The following is a 27,567-nucleotide window of genomic DNA, read 5'->3' on the forward strand; positions in this document are numbered from 1 at the left end:
TACAGGCTCAAGTATTTGTTTAACAAATAAAAGTATTGTACTTTATAAACCTTTCTTTTTTTACAAATAAACAATGTACTATCAAATTATATATATTTTTTTTTAATTATTGATCTTTTATTGCTCAACTGTATTGATTAAGGACACAATCCACTTAATTTCACATGATACTTTGTCGCCATAATTTGGATGTTACGAAATCTTCATTTACCTACCGGTCAGTGAACCAACATGTTTAGCAGTTAACACTATTATTTATTCTTTCTTTATAGACTGAAGTGCATTGAACTGAATGATGGTAGCTAGACTTTACTTTGAAGGAATGGGCTTAATTCTAAAATACTAATGGAATGTATGAAAACACCGCAGAAATGCAAAGACAATTTAGGAGGGAGTTTAATAAAGAACCACAGACGAGAGTTAACATCACATGAATTACAGTTCAATTTAAAGCTGATGGAACTGTTGAAGACGTCTGTAAGAAGTGTTCCCACAAACCACGTTCATCGAAAAAGCCCCACAAAAGCAGAATCAGCTTTATTATCATTTTGTTGCTACAACAAAACTAGAGTTGTGCTCCGGTTGGTAAAATAGATCAATACAAAATATTATAAATTGAAAAATATGAAGTGTTCACTTCTAATATAAAGTAATTACATCTTAAATAAAAACTATACACAACCAGGATATTGCACTTGAAACTGTGTTCCACGTGTCCCATGTGTGCTTGTGGTTTAGTGTGTTGATAGAACTGGGGAAGAATCTATCTCAGTCTGTTCAGTCCGACCTTGTGGGATCTTTACCGTCTGACCGATATAGGATATGTTTAGCTCTGCTGCGGTAGCAAGAGCTCGATTTGTCCTACAGGCTGGGCATCAGGCAGCCAGTGATCTTTTGGGCCATGTTTATGATCCTCTGTAGGGATTTTCTATCTGTTGCCAAGCATCCTGCATACCACGCCATAATGCAATGTGTTAGGATGGTTTCTATGGTGACGCTGTAGAATTTCATTAGCAGCTTCTCCTTCAGGTTGTTCCTCCTGAGCACTCTCAAGAAGTGGAGTCACTTCTGAGCCTTCTTTATGTTCAGTGGGAGGTTGTTCACTAAACACCACTCTGTTAGTCTTTTCAATTCATCTCGGTTGTCTGACTCCTATTCCCCTGACATGAGTCCGACCATGGTTGTGTCATCAGCCAACTTTATGATTCTGTTCGAGGAAGGGGTATGGTGAAGTCAGAAGAAAGATTTCTGGAAACGTTTCAACGAAGTCTAAGAAAGTCTTTGCGTCAACATCGTTATGAGGTAGGCATTTCAAAATCAACTGTTCCTCGCATCATGAAATTAGGTCAATGTTCTTATTCTTGGCGCAAAGACTTTCAAGTTCGAACAATAGTAATTCATGGTGGTGGTTCTTTGTTAAACACCATCTCTCTTGTCTTGACACTTTTACTGTGTTTTCATACTTCCAGTAGAATTTTAGAATACATTCCTTTCTTTAAAGTAAATTTTGGGTGCCATTACCCGGTTTTATGGATTAAGTTTATAAAACAGTAGTAAATAATTGAGTTATCAACTGGTAAAATGTGCATATCTTTTTTGGAATACATTGTATATTGTGGGTAACCAACCCCCCTTCAATCAAATGCATTCCTGTGAGCCCCGGGTAGTGGTACACTAAAGCTGTTTTCTGCCAAAACATATTCAAACTTGTTTTTGGGAACAGGTTCAGCGGGACGTTCCCATCTGTGATTACTGGAAGAGAAACGGCACGTTGACATGGACCACCACAGACGACCTGTACCATAGCGATTCGGACTGTGAGGAGCATGAATCTTATTCTTACAAGGTACCAAAACAGTTCCATGGGTTTTGCAGTGGTTTGCGGTTACGCTATTGCATTACGTCACATCGCGATATCGATTCGATTTCGGTTAATCGTGCAGCCCTTAACCCAGGTTATATCTACATTTAAATTAAACCATTACCTGGACTATTCCTTGCATGTAAACATATCCACCGAAAAGCACAAGAGGTTTCAGTGTATAGTGACTAGCAAAGGTATTGTACCCCCCTGCCCAAGAACTTTTTGTCATTATGCCACATTTCCGGCTGTAAGCTTTAAGCTAATGGACTAAAAAACAATCAACAACATTTGAGACACAATGGTGATATTATGTTGCATAAAAAAACAATTATCAGCTGCCATTGTGAACACAAGACGTGACTCCTGTCTCTTCTTCCTACTGTACAAAAACAGATTGATTATTTCTGGGACCAAGTTACTCTTTGTGAAGCCTGTAACACCAACATTAATATAAAGAGTCAAAGGAGAGAGTCAAAACTACTGACCCAAACAAGGAGAAAACTAATCAGGGAAGCATTCAAATGGCCAATGTTCACATTGAATGACCTGCAGGAATACTCAGCTGAGGTGGGACAATCTGTGCATAAGACAACTCTTAGTCCTACTCTGCATGAATCTGTTCTTTTTGGAAGACTGGCAAGAAGAGACACATACTTTAAAGAATACCATACAAAGGCCCGTTTGGTGTTTGCAAAAAGCCAAATTGGAGCACAAATAATATGTGGAACAAGTTTTTCTGGTCAAATGAGACCCAAATTGAACTTTCTAGGCTGAATGCAAAGTGTAATGTTTGGCGTAACAGTAACACTGCACATCACCCTGAAAACAAAACTTTCAAGGATGGCAGTGGCAGCATCATACCCCGGGATTGCTTTTCGTTCGCAAGGACTGGGAAGAACATTGGAGTTGATAGAAAGATGTATGGATCTATATACAGAGCGATTCTGGAAGTAATTCTGTTGGAGTCTCCAAGAGACTTAAAAATGGGGCTCATGGTCACCCTCCAACACGACGACGACCCTAAACATGAAGCAAAATCTACAACGGAATGCTTCAAACTAACAATATAAAGGTGTTAGGATGTCCAAGCCAAAGTTCAGACCTTAATTCTATAGAGCATTTGTGGAATGATATGGAAAATACTTTTTCAAGGCCCTGGATGTGGGGAGAATCACGTCAAATGTTGACCCAGTTATCATATGACTGGAGCTTCCAGGGGCTGCAAACGAGCCACGACAAAACTGGCTTAACCACAGCTCGAAAGACACATTTGATGCAAGTGCATTTCCATAACAAAAGCAGCCACACAGCCGGGAAACATTACTTGAATACCAATTAGCTGGATGTCTGTTGCCTTTAATAGAAGACTGTCCTGAGTGTTACGTGACTTTTCAAAGCAGCGCAGGGCAACTAATCAACTTCAAAAATGTATGCAAAGTGACTTCGAGGTTAGAGTGTTTTATTTTGTGTGTGTTGTGCGGGGGGGCTTGAGTTGCAGAGTTTAATGATTGAATGACCAAAACTGTCAATACTCTTGCTTTTAGGTTTTTACAAGACAAAAATAGTTCATTTTTCAGATCATGTTCTTTTCAGCAATGCATTTTTCATCCAAATATTGCTTTGACAGAGAGGCAGCAAGCGCAACTCTTGAGTCAGACAACATTTTCAAAGCGCCCAAATTCAGAGTTGTTCACAGCAAGCAGACATTCTCATTGCTCAGACTTGTTTAGAGTGAAAATGGGCTTTTCTTTTCAGGGCTCTTTAAAATAATAGCAGTGCAACGTGACTAACCGGAATATTCCTGGTTTTTAGTTAATTTTTTTATTGTTACACTACCAGTAGCTGCAGTACATTCTCAGAAAACAAACAAGACCCAGCATTCATAATAGACATGCTCCAAAGGCTGTGCAATTGGGCAAATAATTCAAGGGGTGTTTTAAAAAAAATAGCAGTGTTGCAACCAATGTCTGAGTTCTTCAATTTTGGGCAAGAAAAAAAACAAAAACAGATGTGAATCAGGTGTGAATTGGGTGGCGCCTATTTAAGGATGATGAAGCATAGATTGAATGTGCATTTGAAAAAAAAAAAGGTAATTCAAGACACTGCTCGGAAGAACGGCGTTTTATGATTAAAACGTTGATGAGAGGTAAGAACCTATACAGTAAAGAGGTGCGCAAAATTGTTGGCTGTTCAGCTAAATGATCTCTAATGCCTTAAAATAGGTAGAAAAACTGAGACATGTGGAAGAAAACAGAAGACAACTATTAAAATGGACCGGAGAATAACCAGCCAATGATCAGGTCCTGGACGATCAAACACAGTTTGCAGTTACCAGTAAGTGCTGTGACAGTTAGATGCCAGATAAGCAAATTTTTTTCCAAGAATGCCACATGAAGTCCCTCTGTTTTAAAAAAGGCATGTGCAGAAGAGGTTACAATTCGCCAAAGAACACATATACTGGCATAAAGAAAAATGAAGGAACATTTTTTGGACTGATGAAAGTAAAATTGTTCTTTAAGGGTCCAGGGGCCACATATCATGTGTGAGACGACCCTCAAACTCTGAATTCAAACCGCAGTACACATTGGAGTCAGTGAAGCACAGTGGTGCAAGTATCATGGTCTGGACCCATTTCTCCTACACTGGTGTTGGGCCCATTTATCGCACACCAGGGATCATGAATCAGTTTGTGTTTCAACAAGGCAATGACCCCAAACACACCAGTAGACAAGCAAAGTCTTGGTTCCAAACCAATAAAATTAATGTTAAATAGTGGCCAGCCCAATCCCCAGATCTCAGTCCAATTAAGAACTTGTGGGGTGATATAAAAATGCTGTTTGTGAAGCAGAACCAAGAAATTTAAATGAATTATGGAGTGGTTTTAAGCAATCATGGAGTGAAATAACAACTGAAAGGTGCCACAAGTTGGTTTACTCCGTGCCACACAGATGTGAAGCAGTTATAAAAAAAACTGTGGTCATGCAACTAATCATCAGGATTGCTAAATCCTACCTATTTTGGAAATACTAAATCGTTTTGAGTTTGTACAGTCAACAGCAGACACTGCTATTTTTTTAACACACCCCTTTTAACTATTTGCCCTATTCCCCACCCTTCTGCTGGGTCATGTTTGTTTTTTGAGAATCTACTGCACCCACTGGTAACATGTTTGGCATGTTTCAATAAAAATATACTAAAACCTGGGATTATATGGTTAGTCACATTGCACTGCTATTATATTAAACAGCACTGTATATTTAATGTTTGATGTTGCTGCATTCAGAGCTTCAAAATGGTCTCTAGCTATGTATTTCTTAGGTATAGGATATGTTTTGTTGCTTCCTCAACCGTTATTATAATACTTGGTGGTTATTGTTTTTCTTATTTATTTTGAATAGACATTACAATTTGTGCAAGGCTTCTCAAAACAAAACATATAGAAATAATAAAAATCGGAAGCTACATAAACAAGAAAACAAAGGAAGGGAAAATAAAAGACATATTGTGATAAAGTTTATTATTTTCCAAAGAGTAATGATAAAAATGAAATGTTCATGTATTTTAGATTTGTTGCACACCAACTGAAATATTTCACGTCTTTTATTGTTTTGATTTCATTTCAAGCTTGAATAAATCAATCATCATAAAACAATAAAATGTTTAAAGTATTCAGTTGTGTGTAATGAATCCAAAATATAAGAAAGTCTAATGTTTATTAATATATTACGAAAATAATGAACTTAACACAATTTACTATTTTTCTAAAAGTAAACACACACAGCAAAGTCAATTGAGTTTCAGACCGCTGGTTTATCGATGGATTTTAGATTAATAATGTTTAATGTTGCTGCGTTAGGATCTTTCAATTATCTCAAGCTCTTTTTTTTTTCATTAATATTGGATCTGTTTTGTTGGTTCCTTAACCTGTATTATAATACTTGCTAGTTCGTTGTAATATTTAGACGCTTGCAATACTATCACCACGAAGACATTTTGGGCAAATAACATATCAAAGATTCATGTGTAGACTATTTCAGTTTTTCACCATTCCATAAATTTTAGTTGTATGGCTTGTTAGTTTACGAGAGTCTTTTGCAAATTAATGAAGTATAAATTCTAAATAGCAATTGAATGCACATCTCAGATCTAGTGCTTCCAGTCTTCCTCCATCGTAGAAGAAACACAATTTTATATACACGGGTTGACTATTAATTGCAAGCTCATGCTCTTGTTCCGCTGCCACCCGACGGTTCCTGAACAAAAACACACTGCCAAGTACACAATTGTGTTTTAGGCAAATGCCCGCTGTGTGCTATTTCGCCTACCTGAATCACCTTGTTGTAAAGCGGGGCAGTTTCTGATTGTTTTTGGTATGAAAATCTACTCTAATATAAAATAAGGCTAGTATTATTCTATTTTTTATATTGGTACGGCTACTCATCTTAATCAATATCCTCCAACGTAGTGTAGTAGGTTCAATTTAAAATACTCACTAACAACACAGGCCTAGGACATCCAATACAAGATGTAATATTGTAAATGTAATTTATATATTGATAAATCAAAGTTATTTTAAATAACCTCATATTTATATACATTTAAAAATATTGTTATTTTTTTTAATAATACAAGTTAAGCTAGGAAGATTTGTTTAACCCAAAGATATAATATAATAAATACTACAGTATATCACTTCCTGTAGTCCGCATGAAGCACTTCCTGTTGTAACCAGCCATGTTGGAAGTAGTCTGTATTTTCTCCGTCTGAATTTCAGTTATATTAACCTCCGAGTGGAATCAACTTTTAACAACTCATTAAGACCAGTCGATTTCAGTAAAGTTTCAACCTGGAATTAAGCCTCGGTCTTTGTTGTTGTTCACTGTCTGTCTTCAATACCCCAGATGTATTATCTAGGACACAATATGTATACCATTTAAAATTTGTTGCCCGCCCTCAGTAACTCAAGAGTATTGAGGCTCATTTCGACCATCATTTTTAAATAATAGTTTCAAAATGAGGTCCAAGAAAAGTTATTTTGTAAAAAAAAAGGTCACAAAATACTCCAAAGGAGAAGTATATCGTCTTAATTATTTTCAGCGCAGACTACACTGAGAAAGAGAAAGAATGGAGTGCCTTGCTCTGTGTGTAGAGATCCGCCCACCTCTACCACTCACCCAATCAAAGTGCCCTAAGTGGTTTACTGGTGTTTTCACCTGTTTACAGTTTGTTTCTGGGTTTTTATCAAAGTATCTCAACAGTGAACACACATAGTTAAATGAACTTCCATTTAAAGGGTTTCTTAGCAACCTTCTGACAAAACTGGGTATATTGGTGTGACACCCTGACAGTAAAGTGTAGTGGACAATGTGCCCTTTAGATACTAGACTGAACCTTGAGCTGGCTTATGGGTATTTAGGTTTCACATGTGGCAAAGTCGAGATACAACGACACAGAGAAATGTGCAACAGTGAAATTTGATCTCTAAGCCATATCTACTCATCAAAAGAGACATATGGCATAAGTACCCGACCACTGTTCTATGGTACAAGACACACAAATGTATTTCGAGCAAAAATCTTGCCTGGGATACAAGGGAAAATCCAAGTTACAAGAATTCCCAGATGCTCATTCTCAAGAGTTTCCTGTCACAATCTGCTTGTCCCAGTTACCGCATGCATTTCACATCTTTTGAAATGATGCAGAAAATAAAAGACAAACGTGAACATAATGTTCGTGTAAATGACCTATTCAAGCAGTACAATTAGTCATCATCTATGATTTGTATGATAAGGAAACAGACAGATGCCAGCAAAGCTGTAAACGCGACCAGGAGCATTAATATTCTATTTACAAGGACATAAAGCTTGAGGCAGTGTCAACTTGAGGCAGGGAAGTCAATGTAGGGTACAATTGGAATGGATTTAGGACCAGGCATGGCTGATTTAGAAATTCATGAAAAGGACTGGGTCACACTCAGTGGCACAGTATGAGGAAGCAGCAAGTGCAAATTACAAAGTCGCAGAGGAGTTTATGAAATGAAAATGAAAAAATAAAGTGCTTTTAAAATGTTTGTATGTACGTTCATTTCAAGTAACAGTAACTTTACACAGTACATATCATCAACAGTCTCGCTCCTCCATTTCTCTCACACCACACCTCGATAACTTAAGCTAACGCCGACTTCACCTGTTGTAGGTGCTCATAATCATCAACTTGCATTTTATTTCGTTAATATGATCTTATTTATATTTTTACTGTATTTCTATGTTTAATAGAAGAACAGAAGAATAGAATAGAATATACCTTTATTGTCATTGTTACAAAATGGGTTAACATATTGTGACAACGAAATTGGGCATGACACTCCAGTCTCAAACATTCACAGTGAGGTAAAAAACCCAAGAAGGTAAAGGAACAGAGAAGATAAGGTTATATAACAAGGAGGATAAGGTTATAGTTATAATTTACACAAAATTAACCCAAGAAATGTCGGCATATAGGATGTTACATACAGTTTGGTATCGTAGGGTTTGTGCAATATGCATTTGGTGCAAAAATAGTCATCATAGTGCAAAAATTGGTCAACATATTGCATATGCATTTGGTGCAAAAATTACTTAATATTAATTACTATTTGAATGTGTTTTAGTGATCAGGAAGATGTGGTTTACAGCTACTTAGGGTTAACTTGGATGCTTTTGGTAGCCTGGGAACAGATTACATAGTTTTCAATCATTTCGTATTGGGAAAATTTGCTTCTTATACAAGCAATTCTAAATGGGAGCACGATCTGGGAACAAATGTATCTCATATGTAGAAGTATCAGAAATTGATCTGATTGTAATTCAGTCCAGGTTTGTCTATCAAACATTCCAATATAGGACTTTTTGTATGTGTTGCAATTTAGATGCAATAAATCTCCCTACAATGAGTATGGTGAGTCTATACCGTATTTGGTGCTGACTTTTCAGTATTTAACCAAATTGTTGGAACTGACCTTCAAAAAGAAATATAAATGCCAAATGGTTATGCGTACGATTATAATGAAATCTGATGAGAGTGATACCGTTTATAGACCCAGCTTTGGAATGCAATCAAACCATATTATATTTACTACCGGTACATTCATTCTACATAAAACAATTGACACAGTTCTTCCGTAAGTACCCGTTTTAGTTGACCCCAAAAGTCATTGTAAATCCAGAATGCGTTAATGCATATAACAAGACATCTACCAAATAAGACCTAAAATAGGTAAAGAAATTGAGTTGCTTGACCACAGTTTGTATGTTTCGGAGACTGTTAGGCATATGTGGGTTCCAGCAAACAACTAATAGCAGCATTTGTAACATGTCAACTTTTAGCCGGTTCAATTGCCCTCATTCCCATCTTGTGCATGCCAAAATACAGTTTTCTATGATGGGAAAAGATAAGAAGATATATGGTAGCTTATTTCAGATTTCTGACCTTTACACAGGAAAAGTCACTGGATCATTCAAAGCAATAACTGATGTAAATGTCATGGAACCCTACTTCCTTATTTTTTTGCACTCGGGTGTGAACTCTAGCATGAAACTTTTGGACTAGCATGGAGACGTCCTTGTGGGGCCATGAATGTTTTACAGCGTTTCCTTAGTAGACTGTTACAATCTTCTTTGAGTTAATATTCCTATTAACCTCTTATGCCCTCTTTTATCCAGCTAAGCCAGCCAAATCGGTGTCCCGACATGTTTTTCTTCCTCTGCAACATGCTAGCCGGGCCTTTGAGAACTCTATGCTGGACCACTGCTTTCCTGAACCTTCTGCACACACCTCTGCCAGGTTTGCTTTATTTTGTGTTTTTGATTTACTGTGAAAGCAAATTACAGTGTGATTTAAGATTAATTTGAGCCATTTGTTACAAATTATTGCTTTTGCATTTGTTGTATTTACACTACCGCTCCATTGTTTGGGTCACCCAGACAGTTTTGTCACACTTTTATTTATCAAATGAGTTTTTCAATGTCTGTCCTTTTGCCCATATACATCTCTTCCTTTTGTTCCACAGTATCAGATAAGGCTTTTTCTTTGTCACTCTACTTCGAAGGTCATGATTTCCGAGTCACCTCTTTACTGTAGATGTTGACACTAGTGTTTTGTGGGTACTACTTAACAAAGCTGCTAGTTGAGGACCTGCAAGGCGTTGATTTCTCAAACTTGAGGCTTAAATTTACTTGTCCTCATGCCCGTTTGTGCAGCAAGGCCTGCCACTTTTCTTTCTACTCTGGTTTCTGTCTGTGCAGTTCTCTAAAAGGTACACACCTTTGTCTGTGATCTTTAGTTTCTTGGCCATTTTTCATATGGAATAGCCTTCATGTCCTTGAAAAGAACAGACTGTTTCAAATGGCAATTCTGAAAGTTCAATCACACCCACAAATATGATGCTCCCAATAAGATATATTTACTTTAAGGTATATACTTTTTCACACTTTTCCCTTACACCGTCAACATTGGTCAGTTGCAATATTTAAATATTGTGCAAAAACAAATACAGTTGATTTAATTTCCATCTTTTGGTGGTATAATACTCTGAAGTCTACAGCTCTTCAAAACTTCTTGTGAATAAGGAGGGCTATACAAATAAACATTACTTGATTTGACTATAGTTTCTTTATCCAGCAAAACTGTTTACAGCTGTGCTAACACAATTGCACAATGTTTTTCTCATAATCCATTAGCCCTTTAACACAATGAGCAAACACAATGTACTGTTAGAAAATTGGGTTGATGGAAATGGGCTTTTATACACGTACTGTCTGTAGGTATTGCACTAAAAAATGGACACTTGCAGCTAACATAGTCATTTACCACTATAAAAATGTATGTGGTTTATTTCTGATTAGTTTACCTTCACACACAAAAGAGTTGTTTTGCTTAAAAAAATACATTTTAAAGCAACCCCAAACTTTTAAACCATCGTGCATGTTATCTTTGATCGACACTTTCAAGATGGCTGCTAATGAAGTTAATTTTGATGTTTGCGCAGTATTCATCAGAATTCCGCATTCTGGGTATTTATTTGTGTGGGGATGATAAACATCCAGTTTATTGGCATCTATATGGGTTAAGCATCTCAAGTAACACTGTTCATGAACAATTATTGTTGGGCTCAATATCATTCTGTGTGTATTATCCTCAAAATTAATATTTGTTTTAAAAGATAAATAAATTGTGCTTGACAAGGGCAAGTTAATGCCCATGTCAGCTTTGTTGCTAGATTTCGGCCCAAAGGCAAAAAGGAGATGGTTGTTCAGAATCAAGGTCTTATTTATTGGTATGAGTTAAGATGGTGACCAAAGCCTAGGGCAGGTGTGTCAAACATACGGCCAAATCAGGCTCACTAACCTTAGGCTATGAGACATTACTGAGAGAAACACTAGATAAAAATGAGTGACAATGACCTGCAGTTTTAGATTTGTCCACTGGATGTCACTAAAGCCACATGCCAATCCAAACCCCCCACTGTAACTGTATATGCTGACTACCATCGATCAACCAGAGAACATTTAAGGTAACAGTCATGTTTGAAAATGCAGAATAACTACCAATTCTTCCCACTGCAGAAAGAGATTTCATGACCCAGCTGTGCTCACATCTGCACGATACAGCAAATAAGAAGAAACAGTACTACGGTGAGCATTTCTCCCTAAAAAAGAAGAAACAATAAATTAAAACAACGCTGTATTTGTCAACGTAGAATGTTTTACTAGGACCACAGCTTTTGGTTTTGTTCGTTATTCCAAGCTTTTATTTTCTTGTCTGGATATATCTTCAGTATATTTTGCTGAATCATGTGTGCCTATGTGTGCTATTTCGCAGAGAGCTGCTCACAGAAAGCTGCACACGCTGCTGTTGAAACACTAATAGATCTGGGGGTGAGTGACAGGATTTATTTATTCTATTATACCTTCATTCTCAATGATATAAAACCTTATCCTCTTACTTAGAGTAACTGAAGTAAGCGCTGCGCTTACTTGCACATATGGGGTTATATTGGAATACCGTAATTCAACTTTGTTTTGACTTTGGCGCATATGCCATTGGCGGTAACCTCATTTGAATGAATAAAACAGCAATGTCAAAGCCATTTGAATACCGACCCCACTTTGAAATTCAGTGGAAGTAGAAAGGCCACTAAAGGTCGTCTTTCAAAACCTACTTTCAATGGCATGGAGTGTGGGCCTTCAATGTAAAACTGCCTATCTACTATATGCTAAGCACAAACATGTGCATGAAACCCGTAATTTCCCGGTTTTATGGTAGACAAATTGGCCTTCCAGCATGTGCAATCATCAGTCTTCCTTTTTGCAAGTTGGGAGTTGCTGCTTTAAAAATAGAGCGTCGTTGACCTAAATATCAGTGACGACTTTATCAGGCAGTGACTAATTTGATTATCAGGTCATCAGGCAGAAAACTATTTTCCAATTGGGTTCTGTTCATGGTGAGTGCTTTTGGTGTCACGTTGGTTTATTTGACAATAGTTGGCGCTATAATACTTATTGACATGAAGGACCAATGTTGGGACTAACGCTTTACAAAGGAACTTTTTTCGGTAATGAGTACTGTAACATGTTTTTAATACAATTGTGTAACTCTGTTTTTACTACATTTGTACAACAGCGTTATTTTAGCTACTTGCAGATCACAAATTTTTTGATCCTCTGATTGCTAAATACCATTCTAATTCACCTGACCTGACCTCAATTACGTCACAAATTACCGTATATACTCGAATCCAACCCCAGAAAACTGCTTTAAAGTAGCCATATAATAAAGGAAGTTGGAGAAAAAGTGTACACCAACTTGTGGAAGCAGTGAAACCTTTTAATATTTCTTGGCTTGCAATCTTGAGAGTTTGTATATGAACATTTAGCCAAGACACTCCATATCCGTTTTGGGCTTTAAACCACTTAAAGATCTCCTCCATTTGTGGATACTCTCCAATATGTTTATGTTTTTTCTCCATTTTCCTCCCAAAACAATTTTATTCATAAAAACACTAAAACTCATCACACTTCTACTGGTAATTTTGTGCTCAAGTTTGCCCAATTGGTTTACCGTTGATTTGTTATTCCTTCATAAGCCAGGGCTACTTCCCCACTCGTTGCCTACCATTCGCTGTTGGTGACCAACAACCAAATATGTCAGTATTTTATAGTTTTACATTCAGCTTTTATTCAAGTATATACGGTATGGAGAATATCCCCAAGAAGAGTAACCCAGCGCCCTCGTGCTCTGTGCTTGAGACGGCACCGCCATAACTGAATTCAATTGTACTTAATAGGTAAATATATACAAGCCCACTCCTCATGAAGCACAGCTAGGGGATCATGGATTAAATGTGAATATGTAAGTGATGCAGTAATATTCAGTAATTAGAGGTCACTGTAATTCATGATCTGCATAGAATAAGAACCGTAAATTCCGGACTATAGAGCCCACCTGGTTATAAGCTGCACTGTGTACATTTTTAAAGGAAAAAACATTTTGTACATGTTGTGGTAAATACACTTGCATTTGTAGAATAGATTTGCATACATGTAGAAATGTAGAAAGACTTGCTTACAGTTGTGGGAAAAGGTCGGGTAGACATCCTTGAAGATACTCTTGGCAGACATTAAGTTTCCTTGAAGATAGCGTGCAAGGGACGGGACGCTCTGTACTTGATACGTGATACAGGACCGCCTTTTGGGGTGTAATCGAAGCTTAATCGTCGCTACCAGCTTTAAAAACACTGTCATGTTCCCAGCTCTCTGAGATCTTCATTGACGCATCAATAAAGTTGTATCTCCCTCCGGACGAGGCTGGCTCCTGTCCATTTTCCTTATCCACATATGAGAAGACTTTTCTCTCGATTATCGAACCTCCAATTTCTCCAACATACATACATAAGCTGCACCTGACCATGTATACGGGATTGTTCGTTTGTCACTAATCATCTAAACGAATTATTCAGATCGCACATCTATATCCACTGAAATGCATGTCTTTGGAATGTGGGAGGAAACTGGAGTGCCCGGAGGAAACCCATGCAAGCACGGGGAGAACATACAAACTCCGCACAGGAAGTCCGGTTGCTGGATTTGAACCCACATGGGAGGTTCCCAAGACCTTAGAACTGTGCCGCACACGCGCTAACCACTGCGCCGCCGTGCTGCCAGTAAAAATTATTTCAACTCAAAATGTTAAGCTTGGTTTTTCAGTATTATGCTTCATCATTTAGACTACTTTAGTAGCCTACTGTACATATTATAATCCCGGAGGACAAGGGATCTTTTATAAGCATAACACATTTATTCACAAAAAAATAATTTTCATGTTTGACATTGAATGTGTTAACTGGTTTATTTTAACAGTTAAGTGAATGCGGTTTTACACCTGAACAGACTCACCATGCTATACAAACTCAAGTGGGAGCTATGCACATCATATAATGTTTGCCGTTTTACCAGTGCATGGGCAATAAGATTAGACTACATCCGATCAAACTACCAAGGTTGAGCCTACTAAAGCTGAGAGTATATCCTTTACTGCTCTCTATTGGCCAAAGGAGCATTTGTTTTGCATTAATTTAAAAAAAACTTTTAATAGAAATTCCCTAGAGAATAGCTTCTTTTTTGACATACTCAGAAATTTAGGGTGGGCTGGACTGAAACACCCAGCAGGTGGTGTGTTTGACATGCATGTTTAACATCGTTTTCATTATCAAATGGTCATGTTGCTGTTTGTATCAGTACTCGTGTTTTCATGTGTGCCCTCTATGATCACGCTCCCGTCAGGTCCTCGAGGAGGAACAGCAAGAAGAGGCCATCTTTCTTGGGGTCACGCCTTTGTTCCAGTCGCCAGAAAACAAGCACAAACTGCAACGTTTCTTCTCTCAGTTCCTCTACAATTGATATGTTCAAGAGTAATGTCTGTTACTTCCAATGTTTTCTGGATATGGCCTCAGCTGGTTTGAGTCAAAAGACTGTTTCGTTTTTGACAGGCCGAACACCAAACTGAGTTACTTACATTAAATTTTCTATTTGGGACAATGATTTCAAGTTTTTGCTTCAGTAATAGCATTAGCATAAAGCTGCAGGAGACGAGAATTTGGAGGTTGCCGTAATCAACTGTGCGGCTCCGTGGTGTTATGATGAAGCGTGCTCCCGTTTACATTGTAACCAGACTGCTCGTTTGTAGCGTGATCACATTTCAGCTCTTGTTTTTCATTTACCAAGTTCATTATTTAACGTTTAATGCTCGTGTTGATGAGGCCCAGTTCATCTCGTTATTAAACCTCTCTAATTTGAGATTTGTCTGGTCTGTTTTTGAATTCTGCTGCCGTTTCAGTTGTGTAATTATGATCTGAGGCCGTTATTATTTCAAAGTGGGTGCCCCTGTCATGAGTTATACCTCGTGAGTGTGGGCTAACGACAAAAATAACAAAGCCAAAACACTTTATGAAATCTGCCTTGGGCAGCTTCGACTGCTGTTTGTGAAGATTGAATTCAAAGGCTTCAAACTCAGTATGCAACTCTACTGCCCTCTAATGTCGGCCTGTGTGCACCATTCAAGATGGTGCACTGGACGTTCATTTAAATGTTATACATTTACATTTGTAGAACATGCAAACTCCACAGAGAGGCTGGTTCAAACATTGAGTGTCATTGATAACAACGCAGTGGACATTGTTTGCAACACGATAAAAGTGGCACACCATGATAGACACTTTAAATAAGATATAAAGGGAGGGAGACGGTTTATTAGTTCAAAATCAAATGCTGCTGCTCTTAAAGTGACCAAACTGCACCATTTATACCTTTATTGCCCAGCCTTTCTAAAGGCCTTTTTAATGGGGTTCAGTGTTTTAGTAGTGGCGGTACCTGTAAAATTATGTAAATTCCCTGATGGTGAGCCTAATGGTATGTAAAATAAAAAGAATTGTTTTAACCGACGAGTATTCAAAAAAATCCAGGTTTATAGTCCATGTATTTCCTCCTACCATTTAAATCAAAATTGTTTTTGTTTAAGTTATGTTTTTCACCAGTAGGAGGTGCTAATAATACCCAACATTCATTTAAAAGAGTTTTACTAAGACCACTGCTTTTGGTTTTGTTCGTTATTCCAAGCTTTTATTTTCTTGTCTGATATATCTTCAGTATATACATACCATATGGCAGAGATGGGCAAACCGCATGTCCAAAAGAATATTTTGATAAATTGGAAGGTAGTGTTTTGAAACTAGGCTAAGTTTCAATAATAGTGCAATGGAAAGTAATGAAATAATAACTAGCAGTAACTACATTCCCAAATACAATACAATAAATAAAATATAAATATCAATTTTCCGATAGAATACCACTTTTGAATACAACTGGCAAGATGTATGTTTCAGTTTTGCACACTTGTTTAGGGTGGTAATGGCCCTGGGGAAGAAACTGTCTCTGAGCCTGTTAGTCTGACTTAAACGACCTGTAGTACCTACCAGAAAGCAACAGGTCAAAGAGGTGGCGGCGAGTGTGAGAGGAGTCCTTTATAATGTTGTCTCTGTTGAGGTATCACAAGCAATGTCCTACAAACTGGGCAAAGAGGGGGCAATGACGTTCTAGACTGTGTTGATTTCACTCTATATGGTTTTCCTGTCTGCTGCCATGATCACAGCATACCACACCGTGACGCCATATGCTAGAATGCTCTTCTCTGGCACTATCGTAGGACACTTGAAACTTCTGTTTTGGCGTGTTTTTCTTGAGCACCTTCAGGAAGTGGAGTCACTGCTGGGTTTTACCCACCACAGCCCTAGTGTTGGCAGACCAGGAGAGGTTGTCGGAGATGTGCACGCCCAGGAGTTTGAAAGAGTGGACTCTCTACACCAGGGTTCTCCAGCCTTTTTCAAGCTAAGAGCTTCTTTTTGCTACTTATTAGCCCAAAGGGCACCCAGTTTGATTTGTGTTTCTAAATGAATGCGAGAGAAAGAGAGATAAGGAAATCACAATTACCCAGCACCAGTAAGGTATTTTCAGAACAACGGTCCTCAGGGAGCACTATGTAGTTGACCCCTGCTCTACACAGTATTAGTTGCTGATGAGTGGATCTGTCTGCTTGTCTTGAATTTCTTGGATTTTGTGGTGTTCAGTATTAGAGGTACAATCTTAAGCCAGCCGAATTTCAGCCCATGTTGCGCATTACTTGTCACTCATTACGTCTGTGCCAGGCTTCTTGTTGACTTTCTTTGGTTATTATCCACCAGTCTTTGTTCTTCTTTGTCCCTCTCCCTCTCTTTCTCAAAGTGCCGTGTGTCTTAAGGATGTACTGCTATGCTTTGTGGTCCAATGTCCAAACCGTCAAAATGACAGACGGGCCCAAAATTTTCCTGTCAACGCAATAAATATTTTAATAATGAAAAATTGTCAGTTAATGTAACCTCTGCAGACACAGAAATATAAATGATGTAAATGTTTATACAGGGGCAGCATGGCGGGGCAGTTGTTAGCGCATGTGCGGCACAGTTCTGGGGTCATGAGATCTGGGATGGGCTCCAGCACCCCTGCCACCCTACTGAGGATAAGCGGTGCAGATAATGAATGTTGTTACAGCCTTGTTTAACTAAATGTCATTACAAAAGACAGGCTTTCTGTTGCGCGGTGGCCAATATTACCTCTATCATTAGAAGTTTCTTTTCTGAAAACCACATTGTCTCCACCTCTTTCCCGCCTGCTGCCTCATCTACATCAGAGATGAGGCCAACTGGATAAGTCAATCTGTAATTTAACTTTTCTGTGTAGTGTAAAGAAAAAGAGATAAAGTTCAAAAGAGTTACATAAATAATTCCCTTTTGTTTATTGCGCATCGAAAATATTTTTAATAGTCAGGGAATAGTGGACTATACAAAGAAGTATAACTTGAGCCATATTTTTATATTGGTGTGCTAACTGCAAGAGTGTCTCATGTTCACAAGTCCAACGTCCACATGACAACGCGGCACAGAGGCGAGCTGTTGAAAGGGTTGATAGCAGGATATTGATCAAATGTTAAAAGACAACCCAAAGCTTTAACAGCAGATCTGCAAAATGTCATTAGTACACTATTGCAAGTATGTAGCCTCTATATTGATCACAACGGTATCCAAAATATTCTGACAAAAACTTATTGAGAAGCAGTTGATCACTATCCTCTGATTTGACCAACATTCTCATCACCCAAAATTCGACGAACATGCAAAGCACAAAAGAAAATTACTTTCCCTTAATAGCAGCCTTTTAGTTCTTTCAGAACATTCTTTTATTTAGATGTAATTGTGGCATATCAATTTCCAGCTTAGAAACAAGCATTCACAACAATTAATAATTTCACTCATGTGTCCAGATTTAGACAACTTTGTTGATGATGGACCCCAACTGGTCTATCTGACACTCCACAACATCTCCTCTCTGAAAGACAGAATGGTTTCATAGCAGTTTTTACAAGGCTGTGGGTGGTCTTTTTGTGCAATTGTTTTTAAATGAATCTTGGATTGGGTACAGCAACAAGAACATAACAGTCCCTCAACAACCCACCCGCCTCTTTCAACCTAAAAAGTTTGATGTAATCACCTTAAGGAAGACAGGCGGCTTTCTGAACAGCCCCACGCCAGGAGGGGTGCCTGTCAGGAACACGTCACCTGGAGATAACGTAACAAACCTGAAAAAAAAATACAAAGCACAGCTTCATGATTACTTGGACCGTGTTGTTCAAGATCACGATGAAATGTTTTGATGAAGCCAATCTGCACCTAAGTCTGAAAAAGTACAACTTTTTCAATGATTTAGGAATTTTCAACTTGTAACATCCATTTAACACCACAGGTCAAAGGGAATATGTAAATCTTTTTGGTGTATTACTCTCATTTTGTGTATAATAGACGTTACGGTGATAGATAAGAATGTAATTTTGGTTTGATTCCCTTAGAAATTCCTCCCAGTTTTTTATTACTCGACAATGTTTGATAACAGACTCACTTTGACACCCATGAAATGAGCTCCTCGGTTTTGAAGATCATCTGATCAGTGTTGCTGCTCTGGACAATCTCTCCGTTGACAAGGCAACGAATCCCCAGCTTGTGAAGATCTGTAGGTGGTTATTCTATTGTTAATGTTGGTGCAACTCTTAACATTTACTCACCTTCACAAACACTTAACTGGTGAATGTGGTTTGAACATTAGTGTGGATTTGCAAGAAATAAAACTTAATTGATTTGGACATTAATATACATACCATATGGGAGAGATGGGCAAACCCCGGGCCTCGAGAGCCGCATGTCCAGCATATTTTTGGAGGTTTCTCTTCTTCAACCCTACCGCTAACGAGCCCCTGCTAGCTTGCTAATGAGCTGATAATTTCTATTCCTGAGTTGAAGAGAAATGCGGTTAAGCTCGAAGAAGAGAAACCTCCAAAAGCATGCAGGATATGCGGCCGTTGAGGAGCAAGTTACCCACGGTTGCTGTATCAGGGTTCCAGCGGATCCATGAAAAGTTTTAAAAGGCAATAAATCTATTATTCTATAAATAAAGCATTAAAATGTCCTAAATCCTATTTTTAAAAGTCTTAAAAAAGTGAACACATTATTAAGATTTATATTTGTTTGAACTAAAAAGATGTAACATTTTCAATTGTGTACAAGAAATATTCGTGGGTTTATCTTTTTGTTTTGTCTGTTTCAATTGATTTTTTGGTGACTTGGGTCTTCAATTTTATTTCTGAAGGCCTTAAAAGGTATTAAATTGAACTTAATTTAAGCTAAAGGAACCATACGGCATGGTCAACAAATACAAAAAATGACTATAGCGAGTAACCTAGGTTTTATTTTTGTCCGTGCCACATTAATCATTCGTCAATGATTTTAACGTTGCAAGTGGTCAGTAGATGCTATTTAAATTAAAGGCGCACCGATTTATCTGCCAAGATTTTTGGGAATCATTGATCAGCCTTTTCCACCAATTTCATTAACAATAAGGCCAGTCACTGTTTTTTATCAGCTGAAATGACAAACGAATGTACTTATAAAATAACCATTTTATTGTTTTCAGTTATTCCCTCAATATTTTATCGTTAAAGGATGGAAAAGTGTGGATGCAAAATGCATGTTTTAAAATATATACAGTATAAATGCTGAAAAAAAAATGTCTAACATTTATAAATTATTGGTGGATCAAATTGTAATTGGTGTACTGTACCGTAATCCCTCAGTGTTTTGCAGTTAACCTTTTACAGTTTTTACACTTAAAGGATTTTTATTTTGTTCTGCAGGAGACAACACTCAGCATATGCTATCACGGGGGCAGGTCACGAGGGCTGTGTGTGTGCACGGCTATATTTTAGCGCCTTGTTGCATAGAAAATAAATGAATCAATTGAATTGGACTCTGAGGAAATTAAGAAGAGCCCCATCAGTTGCAGTTCCATTGATTGGGCCCGGTAAAGGACCGAAGTGACGTCAGGAAAGGAGGCAATAATGAGGTAGGTCTGCAGGCCTGGCCTACTGCTATGGCTAGACAAATCTCTTCAGTCACCCCTGACGAGCCAGTATCTCATCAATGTCAAATCCATTACCATGGAACTGATGACCCGGAGCTAAAACTCGTGGGAAACCGCTACATTCAGGAAGGTTGTATTTTGATCTTGCAGACACCTGGCTCAATTCGAAATACCCAATGTTAGCATGCAGCTCGCCATCCGTTATCTAAATCGCTTTTTAACACTGAAATGAGAAGCCCACCAATTTTTTTATGCTTTTGTATAATAACAAAAAAGACCATTCAACTGCAGCTTTTCATTTTATTAGTAAATCTATAGTTGTTATTTTGTTAAAATCGTATACTCAGTCACTAAGGACGTCATGTCGAGGTAAGTTTGACCCTTGTATATCGCCACTTTGCTGATTTTCACCTTTCGCAGGGGGTTTTGGTCCCCACTAACTGCGATAATTGAGGGATCACTGTACAGGTAGACAATAACACATGTAGGCTGTTTGCACCTCCATTTCAGGATTTCAGTGTCCATTTGGACTCAGTCTTACTATTAGGGTTTACCATTCTCATGTGCCAACCACTCAACGCGAGTGATGCTTTAAAGGCAAAAAGCAATTGCAGTCATTACAAATGGTGTCATTCGGCTTTGCCGCAAAAATATATAGAGAGACAACAAAAGGTTGCAGACCACTGTGCAAATAATCCATATGAGTGCTTATTTCATAAGTTTTGTTCAAGGTTTATTTAGCTACTAATTTTAGTTTTTTTTTTTAAATTTATCCACAATCTTATTTCGATATTTTGGATGATTTACAATGGTAGTATTATTCTTCTGGAGCTAAGTGCTTATTATCCAGGTAGACTGGTTGACTGTACTCCCAAATCCTTTCAATTGTGGACTCCCAAATCTACTAATTGTGGACTGAGCAATTCGGAAAAACGCTGGACTGTGTAATGTAAGATCAAACATTTGGGAACTCTGTTTGACCCTCACAACAAACTTCTGACATATGAAGTTAAAAAACTCATTTGCATAAGAGTGAATAGTTGAGGGTTTTGGGGTTTTTAAGGGTTATTGTTCTATCTTCGTTATTCATTATCCATTATCCGTTATCGGTCAGTTCATCATACGCTACAAAGCCTAGGAGCCGGGACACTTACTCTCAGCCAAAAGGCCAAGCTAAGGTCCTAGCCCTAAAGCCTTGCTGCGATCATTGCGAATGCACCGTTCCCGGAGGTACTGCAATACCGGGCCGATGCGTGGAGTGGACAGAACAAGAACACCACTGACAATGCTATTAAAACCTGAGCAATAATTTCATGGTTTTTTTAGCACTTACATTTGATCTGTGGAAGTACTTATCATATTTAGCGAAATATAGATTCGACTATTATTAGAGCCCATCAAGTGTGTGGGATGTGAGTAAACAAAGGAGAGCCGGCGATGCGTCACCTTTCACAGCATCCGTGGTCACTAATGCAGGACCAAGAGGACAAAAGCTTTCAAACGTCTTTCCCAGCAGCCATTGCTTCCCATTGCGCTTCATCTGCCAGTCGCGCGCACTGACGTCATTGGCCACCGTGAAGCCGGCTACGTACGTGAGGGCCTCTTCCACCTGAATGGTGAAACCTTTGGTTGACAGCTGAGAGGAGGCGCAGTGCAATGGTGACGCTCACCTTGATGTTTTTTCCTTGTCGTCTGATCACAAAAGCCAGCTCTGCTTCCCAGTCCACTTCCTTTAGAATCACGGAGAAAACAAATGTTTATTTGGTGGGGTCTTGGTCCATTTTTCTGATTGATAAGGTCTTCATTTGTTTGGTAAAAGCTCTGGGATGGTATAGCTTTGGGTGTAACACCACAAGTAGTTAAAAAAAATGGGATTTTTCAAAAACATACACATGGTCACTACCTTCTAGCACAGTCTCTGCAACCACCTGTTAAACAGTTATCTTGGTTCCGTGCAATACCCCCACGGGTTGAGTCAAAATTTGTGGTGAGATAATCATTTTACTCATCATTTTTCTTATTGTGTCACATAGTTATTGCGCGTATAAAGTGAGCTTACCTTCAGACATTGATGAGACAATATATTTAGTCTGTCATTTAATCACACGAGAGTGTAATTAAAGGTGGGGTGCGTAGTTTTAGCTGTCTTTAAATTCAATATTTTTTATATTAAGCACAAGTTAACAATGCCCAACAGAGTTCAAAAGCCTTAGTATTATTTTCCACCGCGCCTATCTGCTTTTTTATTACCTTTTCCATCTGTGTTCCAGCCATGGAGCGCATAAGATTGGACGTGATTTAATGCGTGTGCTGGTTGTTTTCTTTGAGTGTAGGATGAAAACGTGTGAAGGTAAAAAACAATGTTTCAAATACAGTCCAAAATTACAACCCAAACCCCCAAAAAGATTAGTTTATTCGAGTGTGTATAGGACAACACACACGCAGCTCGTAAGAGACTGCAATGATGATTTCTGCCAGAAGATGGCATTTGTTATTAGAATATTTTAAGTTGCGGACACCACCTTTAAAAAACGAGTGTTTTTTTATTCCGAGAGCGGATGCAATGTACAATAATGTATTTTAATTATTTTTTTTACATTTCAAACAGGACTGTGAGGGTCATTTCAGGCCTCCAGGAGCTTTTTAAGAAAATGAACAACACATACACATTTTCTTACAAAAAAATGCATTGCAACATTGCGTACCCAGAACCCAGAAAAAAATAAAAAATAAAAAAAAATAAACAAACAAACATACCAAGGGGATAAAACACAAGTTACCGTATTTTCCGCACTATAAGGCGCACCGGGTTATAGGGCGCACCCCAAAAAAATAGTTTTTGGTCCTATTTTTGACATACATAAGACGCACCGGATCATAAGGCGCTACAATGGGAACATGGACAAAACAGTCATATAGTTCAGTCCAACTTATTACCCCCTTAACATTCTGAAAGCTTGCAAAGACGCAAATATGTGTCGAGAACACGTGCGGATGCGGTGTCCGTAAGATGTCACTGAAATGCATCGTTCCATCATTCGGAAGGTTAAAGTCTTGGGATTCAAGAAATGCTAACCATTCCTTAGTATCTTTTTTCTTTTTCGCTCGCAACTTTACTGTGCATATGACAATAAACACTTGGAATGGAGTTTAATTTATAAATAGACACTCCATGCCATCCATTATCTGCACCGCTTATCACAGAAACATGAAGTTCAGTCTGAAACAAGATACAGGGACAATATAAAACCCGGAGTAGCTCACCGAAGTCGTTGTGTTCATAAAAATGTGCAGCCAATGTCCTCTTATATCCGTGAGGGTAGTAAATCCAGGAGAATACAATATTTACAAATACAGAATAGAAAAAAATGCTTTCTCTATGCCGTCAGCCACATGCTATACGCATTCATCTTTTTCGGCCAATTGCAGGCTTTGTTTCGCCGTTTAAGCCAATGCCAGCCTGTAAATGATAAAAAGGATCCGCCCCTTGACCTCCGAATAACTTTAGCCAATAGTGATCGATTCAAATGATGATTGACACATCTTTTTCGGCCAATTGCAGGCTTTGTTTGCCGTTTAAGCCAATGCCAGCCTGTACATTATAAAAAGGATCCGCCGCTTGACCTCTGAATAACTTTAGCCAATAGTGATCGATTCAAATGATGATTGACACATTGGTTAGCCAATGAAACGCCGGTAAATAAATCCCAGCATACACCGCGTACTACTTGGCGTTCGGGGGAAAATCTAGTCGGCGGCTGCAAGTTAGTTGGAAAACTTTGCAATTTTAAAATTGATCCATAAATAAGGCGCACTGTATTAGAAAGCGCATGGTCAGCTTTTGAAGGCTTTTAGGTGCGCCTTATAGTGCGGAAAATACGGTACATTATAATAGGTTAATAAGTTATATAAAAAATGATTTACCTGAAACCTACCTGGCTTTCAGAAGGCAGAATGATGTCATCGTATGGCCCCGTGATGGCGTTGGGGAACTTGTTGAAGATAATAGGCTCCTTTGGGATTGGGGCATTCTGTTCCAGGCAGTGGTCACGGTAATTCAGACCAACACATATCACCTTCTCCGGGGCTAAAATGGGGGACAACAGCTGAACCTCCGAACGCTTCAGCACGCACCGGCCTGACGAAAGTGCCCTGAGGCGAAGATAAAGTTGACATTAATTTCACGTACAGAGCAGCGTCCATGATTACTTAGTGCATGCTCATGACACCTCTGCGCACAATGAAGACCTTCATCTCCCAGCTGCAGAAGCTCTTTCATCGTGGAAGGCATAGAGGGGTCGAATGCCCTCAGATCCACCACATCGAGGCCTTTGTCTTGTTCCACTCCCACTCTGACGGTTTTATCACCATGGCGGTGGAACTGCACCAGACGCATGGGTGCATCACACAAGCCCCGTCGCTGTGAGATTGGTGAATGTCTAGTGGCGAGCAAATTCAGGATGTGCAAGGAGCCAAGAGGAACTCTCATCTGTAGGTAACAAATACAAGTGCTGGTAGCACACTCAACACAGTGTGTTACCGTATGGCCCAACAGTAAAAGTCGGCTTAGGTTTGTTTTGGGTTTATTTTGGAAAGTTGACTGTTTTGAGATATGTGCTTTTCTTAGAACTCAATGAACCTGTTGTTATATTCCTAAATATAAAAACAATCTCTCTCACACACACACATATAGTCACGTTTCAAACATCAGTCTAATTTCATTTTTCATGTCTATACGTTTTTCCTTTTATTGTGAAGTCGCGCTCATTTGTGTTCCTTTTCCTGTTTATGTGTCACCTCAAAATAAACCACACCCCTGACCGGAAGTAGCCAGTTCTGTCGAGGAGATTTTATAACTTAATGACTGATTTCACCTGAGTAATTCTGCCAACAGAGAGTTTATATAATATATAGCTTTCACAATTTTAAAATGTGGGGTGTATTGCACAAAACCAACGGAAGGGATTAAGCTGAAATAAGTTCTTTTGGCCGAGTTCAGCCTCAAGTTGGTTGCATGAAAGCAGGTTGAATTTAGCCTGGCTCAGATACTATGGTGATTTATTCTGTACAGCTTGCCTGCTCCAGCTACATCGAGCACACCTACTGTCAATCATGTAAGAAATCTATATGTTTTAATAATAATAATAATAATTTCCTTTGTATTGTCATTCTTTGTAACAATGTACACAGAACGAAATGTCGATACACCTGACCCGTTGTAGCGAGTCGATGCAGCCGCAGCCAGAGGGCGCCGCCATTATACCAATTAGGTATGTCTCGGCCGAGGCGCGAACCAGCGACCTCCCAGTCTCAAAGCGGGCACACTACCATCTAGGCTACTGAGCTGGTTTATAGCATTTCACAAAATTCCAAAGGTGGTATCAATGCAGTCTAGAGTAATTTAGTATAGGTCCAACTTCAACTCATCTGTCACCTCGTCAAAGAGAGAAGTTTGTTCTCTATGGAGGTTCAATAAAATAAACACCCCCCTCACAAAATCATTTAGTTGATAAGAAATAGATTGTTCATTAATGTCATTGATGACAACATAGTACGCATTATTGAAAAACAAGATTTGACATGGCACTCTTTGATAAACATTTAATAAAACAAATAAGAGGAAGAAAGAGAAAATGCGAATTTCGGGATAAATAAGAGGACATTTGTATTTAAAGGGATACTGTGTCATATATGACCAGTACATATCGCTGTTGTGTGTATTGCATCTAACATCAAGTGAATACAAAGAATAAAAACTAGGGAGGCTCAAAGTGACCCACCGCACAATTGCTTGCCTTGTCAAACTTTTCAACCACGCAAGCATAAAGTCTTCTCATACACAGTATTTACTCAAGTTATGAAGTAAATCACATTTATTACACAATCAGTATTCATTTACAACTGGAAAAATTGGATATGGCGCTTTATTTTTTTTTCTCAACTATCAAACTCTATTGCAACATTTGCGAGGTTTTGGGTCTTTGGGTAGCCGACAATGGCGGACAATTATGTCAGCTGCTTCTAAGTGAGGCTCCTATTATGAAAAATAAATGCACATTCTTCAAACTACTTCTATTAAAAACATACACGTTAATATGATACTTCCACCTATTTGTGCTTATTATTTGAATCAACATTGTTTTCACCACTAGAGGGCGATAAATAATAAACAACGTTGCTTTAACTTTATTGCACTTGTCATGAATCGAACCCAGGCCTGCCCTGCAACTGGCTGGCGACCAGCTAAGTGTGTCCACTGCCCGAAGTTGTCTAGGTTGGGCTCCAGCACCCCCGCGACCCTAGTGAGGATAAGCGATGCAGATAATGGACGGGTGGTCGAACCCGGGTCTCCCACGTGGCACGCAAAATCATACTTATGACACAATGTCCACTTGCTACAGCCTGAGCATGGCTTGCATTTTAACAGAACCAGTGAGCAACTATTTTCAAAGCTTTCCATTTTCTTTAACAACAGCACTTGTGTACGTTAAAACGATACGCAACACGTTTCCACTAATTTAACTATGATTCGGAGTTAGAACGAGGATGCCGTGAAAGTGACCCAACACGCATATTTTGCATGCACACCCAGTCCGTTTGTACAGTGGGCCAGTAAAAGTAATGGTATATATTTTCGTTCATGACTTTGCTCTAAATACTCAAGCATAACAATTGCAAGCCGTTTGGCAATGGAGAAGAAATCAATTTTGTAGGGGGTAACATTGGCATGTCTACCTGAATATCGAATATAATTGTTTACTCTCATTTGATTACATATATGCATCATAGGTATTTTACGTACCGAATCGAAGGGTCATTCAAGCATTCATTGCCCTTTGCACAGGCTTTGGTTTAGATACAGAACTCACCTCTGCTACTACTCCTGCAACAGTATACAACTTCCGCTTAGCTATAAGGGCTTCATCTGAGTCGCTCCAAATGCTATTAAAATGTACTGCTAAATTAGCTATTTGTTATAAATACCACATTAGATCGAACGAAACAGTTACAGTATTAAAAAATGGTTTAGGCTGTGTTTGACATAAAACTACAACTCCCGTCAAGCATAAGTGTCGTTTTTAACTAAAGGAATTAGCACAACAATCCCCAAAAATATGGCTTGAAAATTATGTATCCTGAAAGATTTTATGTAAAAACATTATTTGGTTT

The 27,567-nt window shown here is 38.5% G+C and overlaps 2 protein-coding genes across 6 annotated transcripts in view; one reads left to right on the top strand and one right to left on the bottom strand.

Moving 5' to 3' along the window:
* The window catches only part of gpat2 (glycerol-3-phosphate acyltransferase 2, mitochondrial), a 132,540-nt gene extending 117,352 nt beyond the window's left edge, over positions 1-15,188 (top strand). For all 4 annotated transcript variants that reach the window (XM_088335112.1, XM_088335114.1, XM_088335113.1 and 1 more), the window contains 5 exons: positions 1,724-1,846; positions 9,565-9,685; positions 11,467-11,535; positions 11,723-11,778; positions 14,683-15,188. In XM_088335112.1, the coding sequence (XP_088191238.1) occupies positions 1,724-1,846; positions 9,565-9,685; positions 11,467-11,535; positions 11,723-11,778; positions 14,683-14,799 (486 nt within the window). In that variant the 3' untranslated portion in view covers positions 14,800-15,188. The remainder of the gene's footprint in view (positions 1-1,723; positions 1,847-9,564; positions 9,686-11,466; positions 11,536-11,722; positions 11,779-14,682) is intronic.
* A 2,942-nt stretch (positions 15,189-18,130) lies between these two features.
* fahd2a (fumarylacetoacetate hydrolase domain containing 2A) lies at positions 18,131-27,441 on the bottom strand. 2 transcript variants are annotated; one of them, XM_088335116.1, is made up of 8 exons: positions 27,267-27,441; positions 24,627-24,886; positions 24,333-24,549; positions 22,068-22,127; positions 21,844-22,006; positions 18,883-18,991; positions 18,478-18,565; positions 18,131-18,315 (listed from the first exon to the last, which is right to left on the bottom strand). In XM_088335116.1, the coding sequence occupies exons 2-8, from the start codon at positions 24,884-24,886 to the stop codon at positions 18,253-18,255; spliced, it is 960 nt and encodes a 319-aa protein (XP_088191242.1). In that variant the 5' UTR covers positions 27,267-27,441; the 3' UTR covers positions 18,131-18,252. The 2 variants fall into 2 exon arrangements, with proteins under 2 accessions (XP_088191242.1, XP_088191241.1); XM_088335115.1 differs by having other exon boundaries at positions 27,200-27,282.
* Between the last annotated feature and the right edge of the window lie 126 nt (positions 27,442-27,567).

The sequence above is a fragment of the Urocampus carinirostris genome, chromosome 5 (assembly GCF_059441175.1).
Source record: "Urocampus carinirostris isolate Australia breed hairy pipefish chromosome 5, RoL_Ucar_1.0, whole genome shotgun sequence".
Lineage (NCBI taxonomy): Eukaryota > Metazoa > Chordata > Actinopteri > Syngnathiformes > Syngnathidae > Urocampus > Urocampus carinirostris.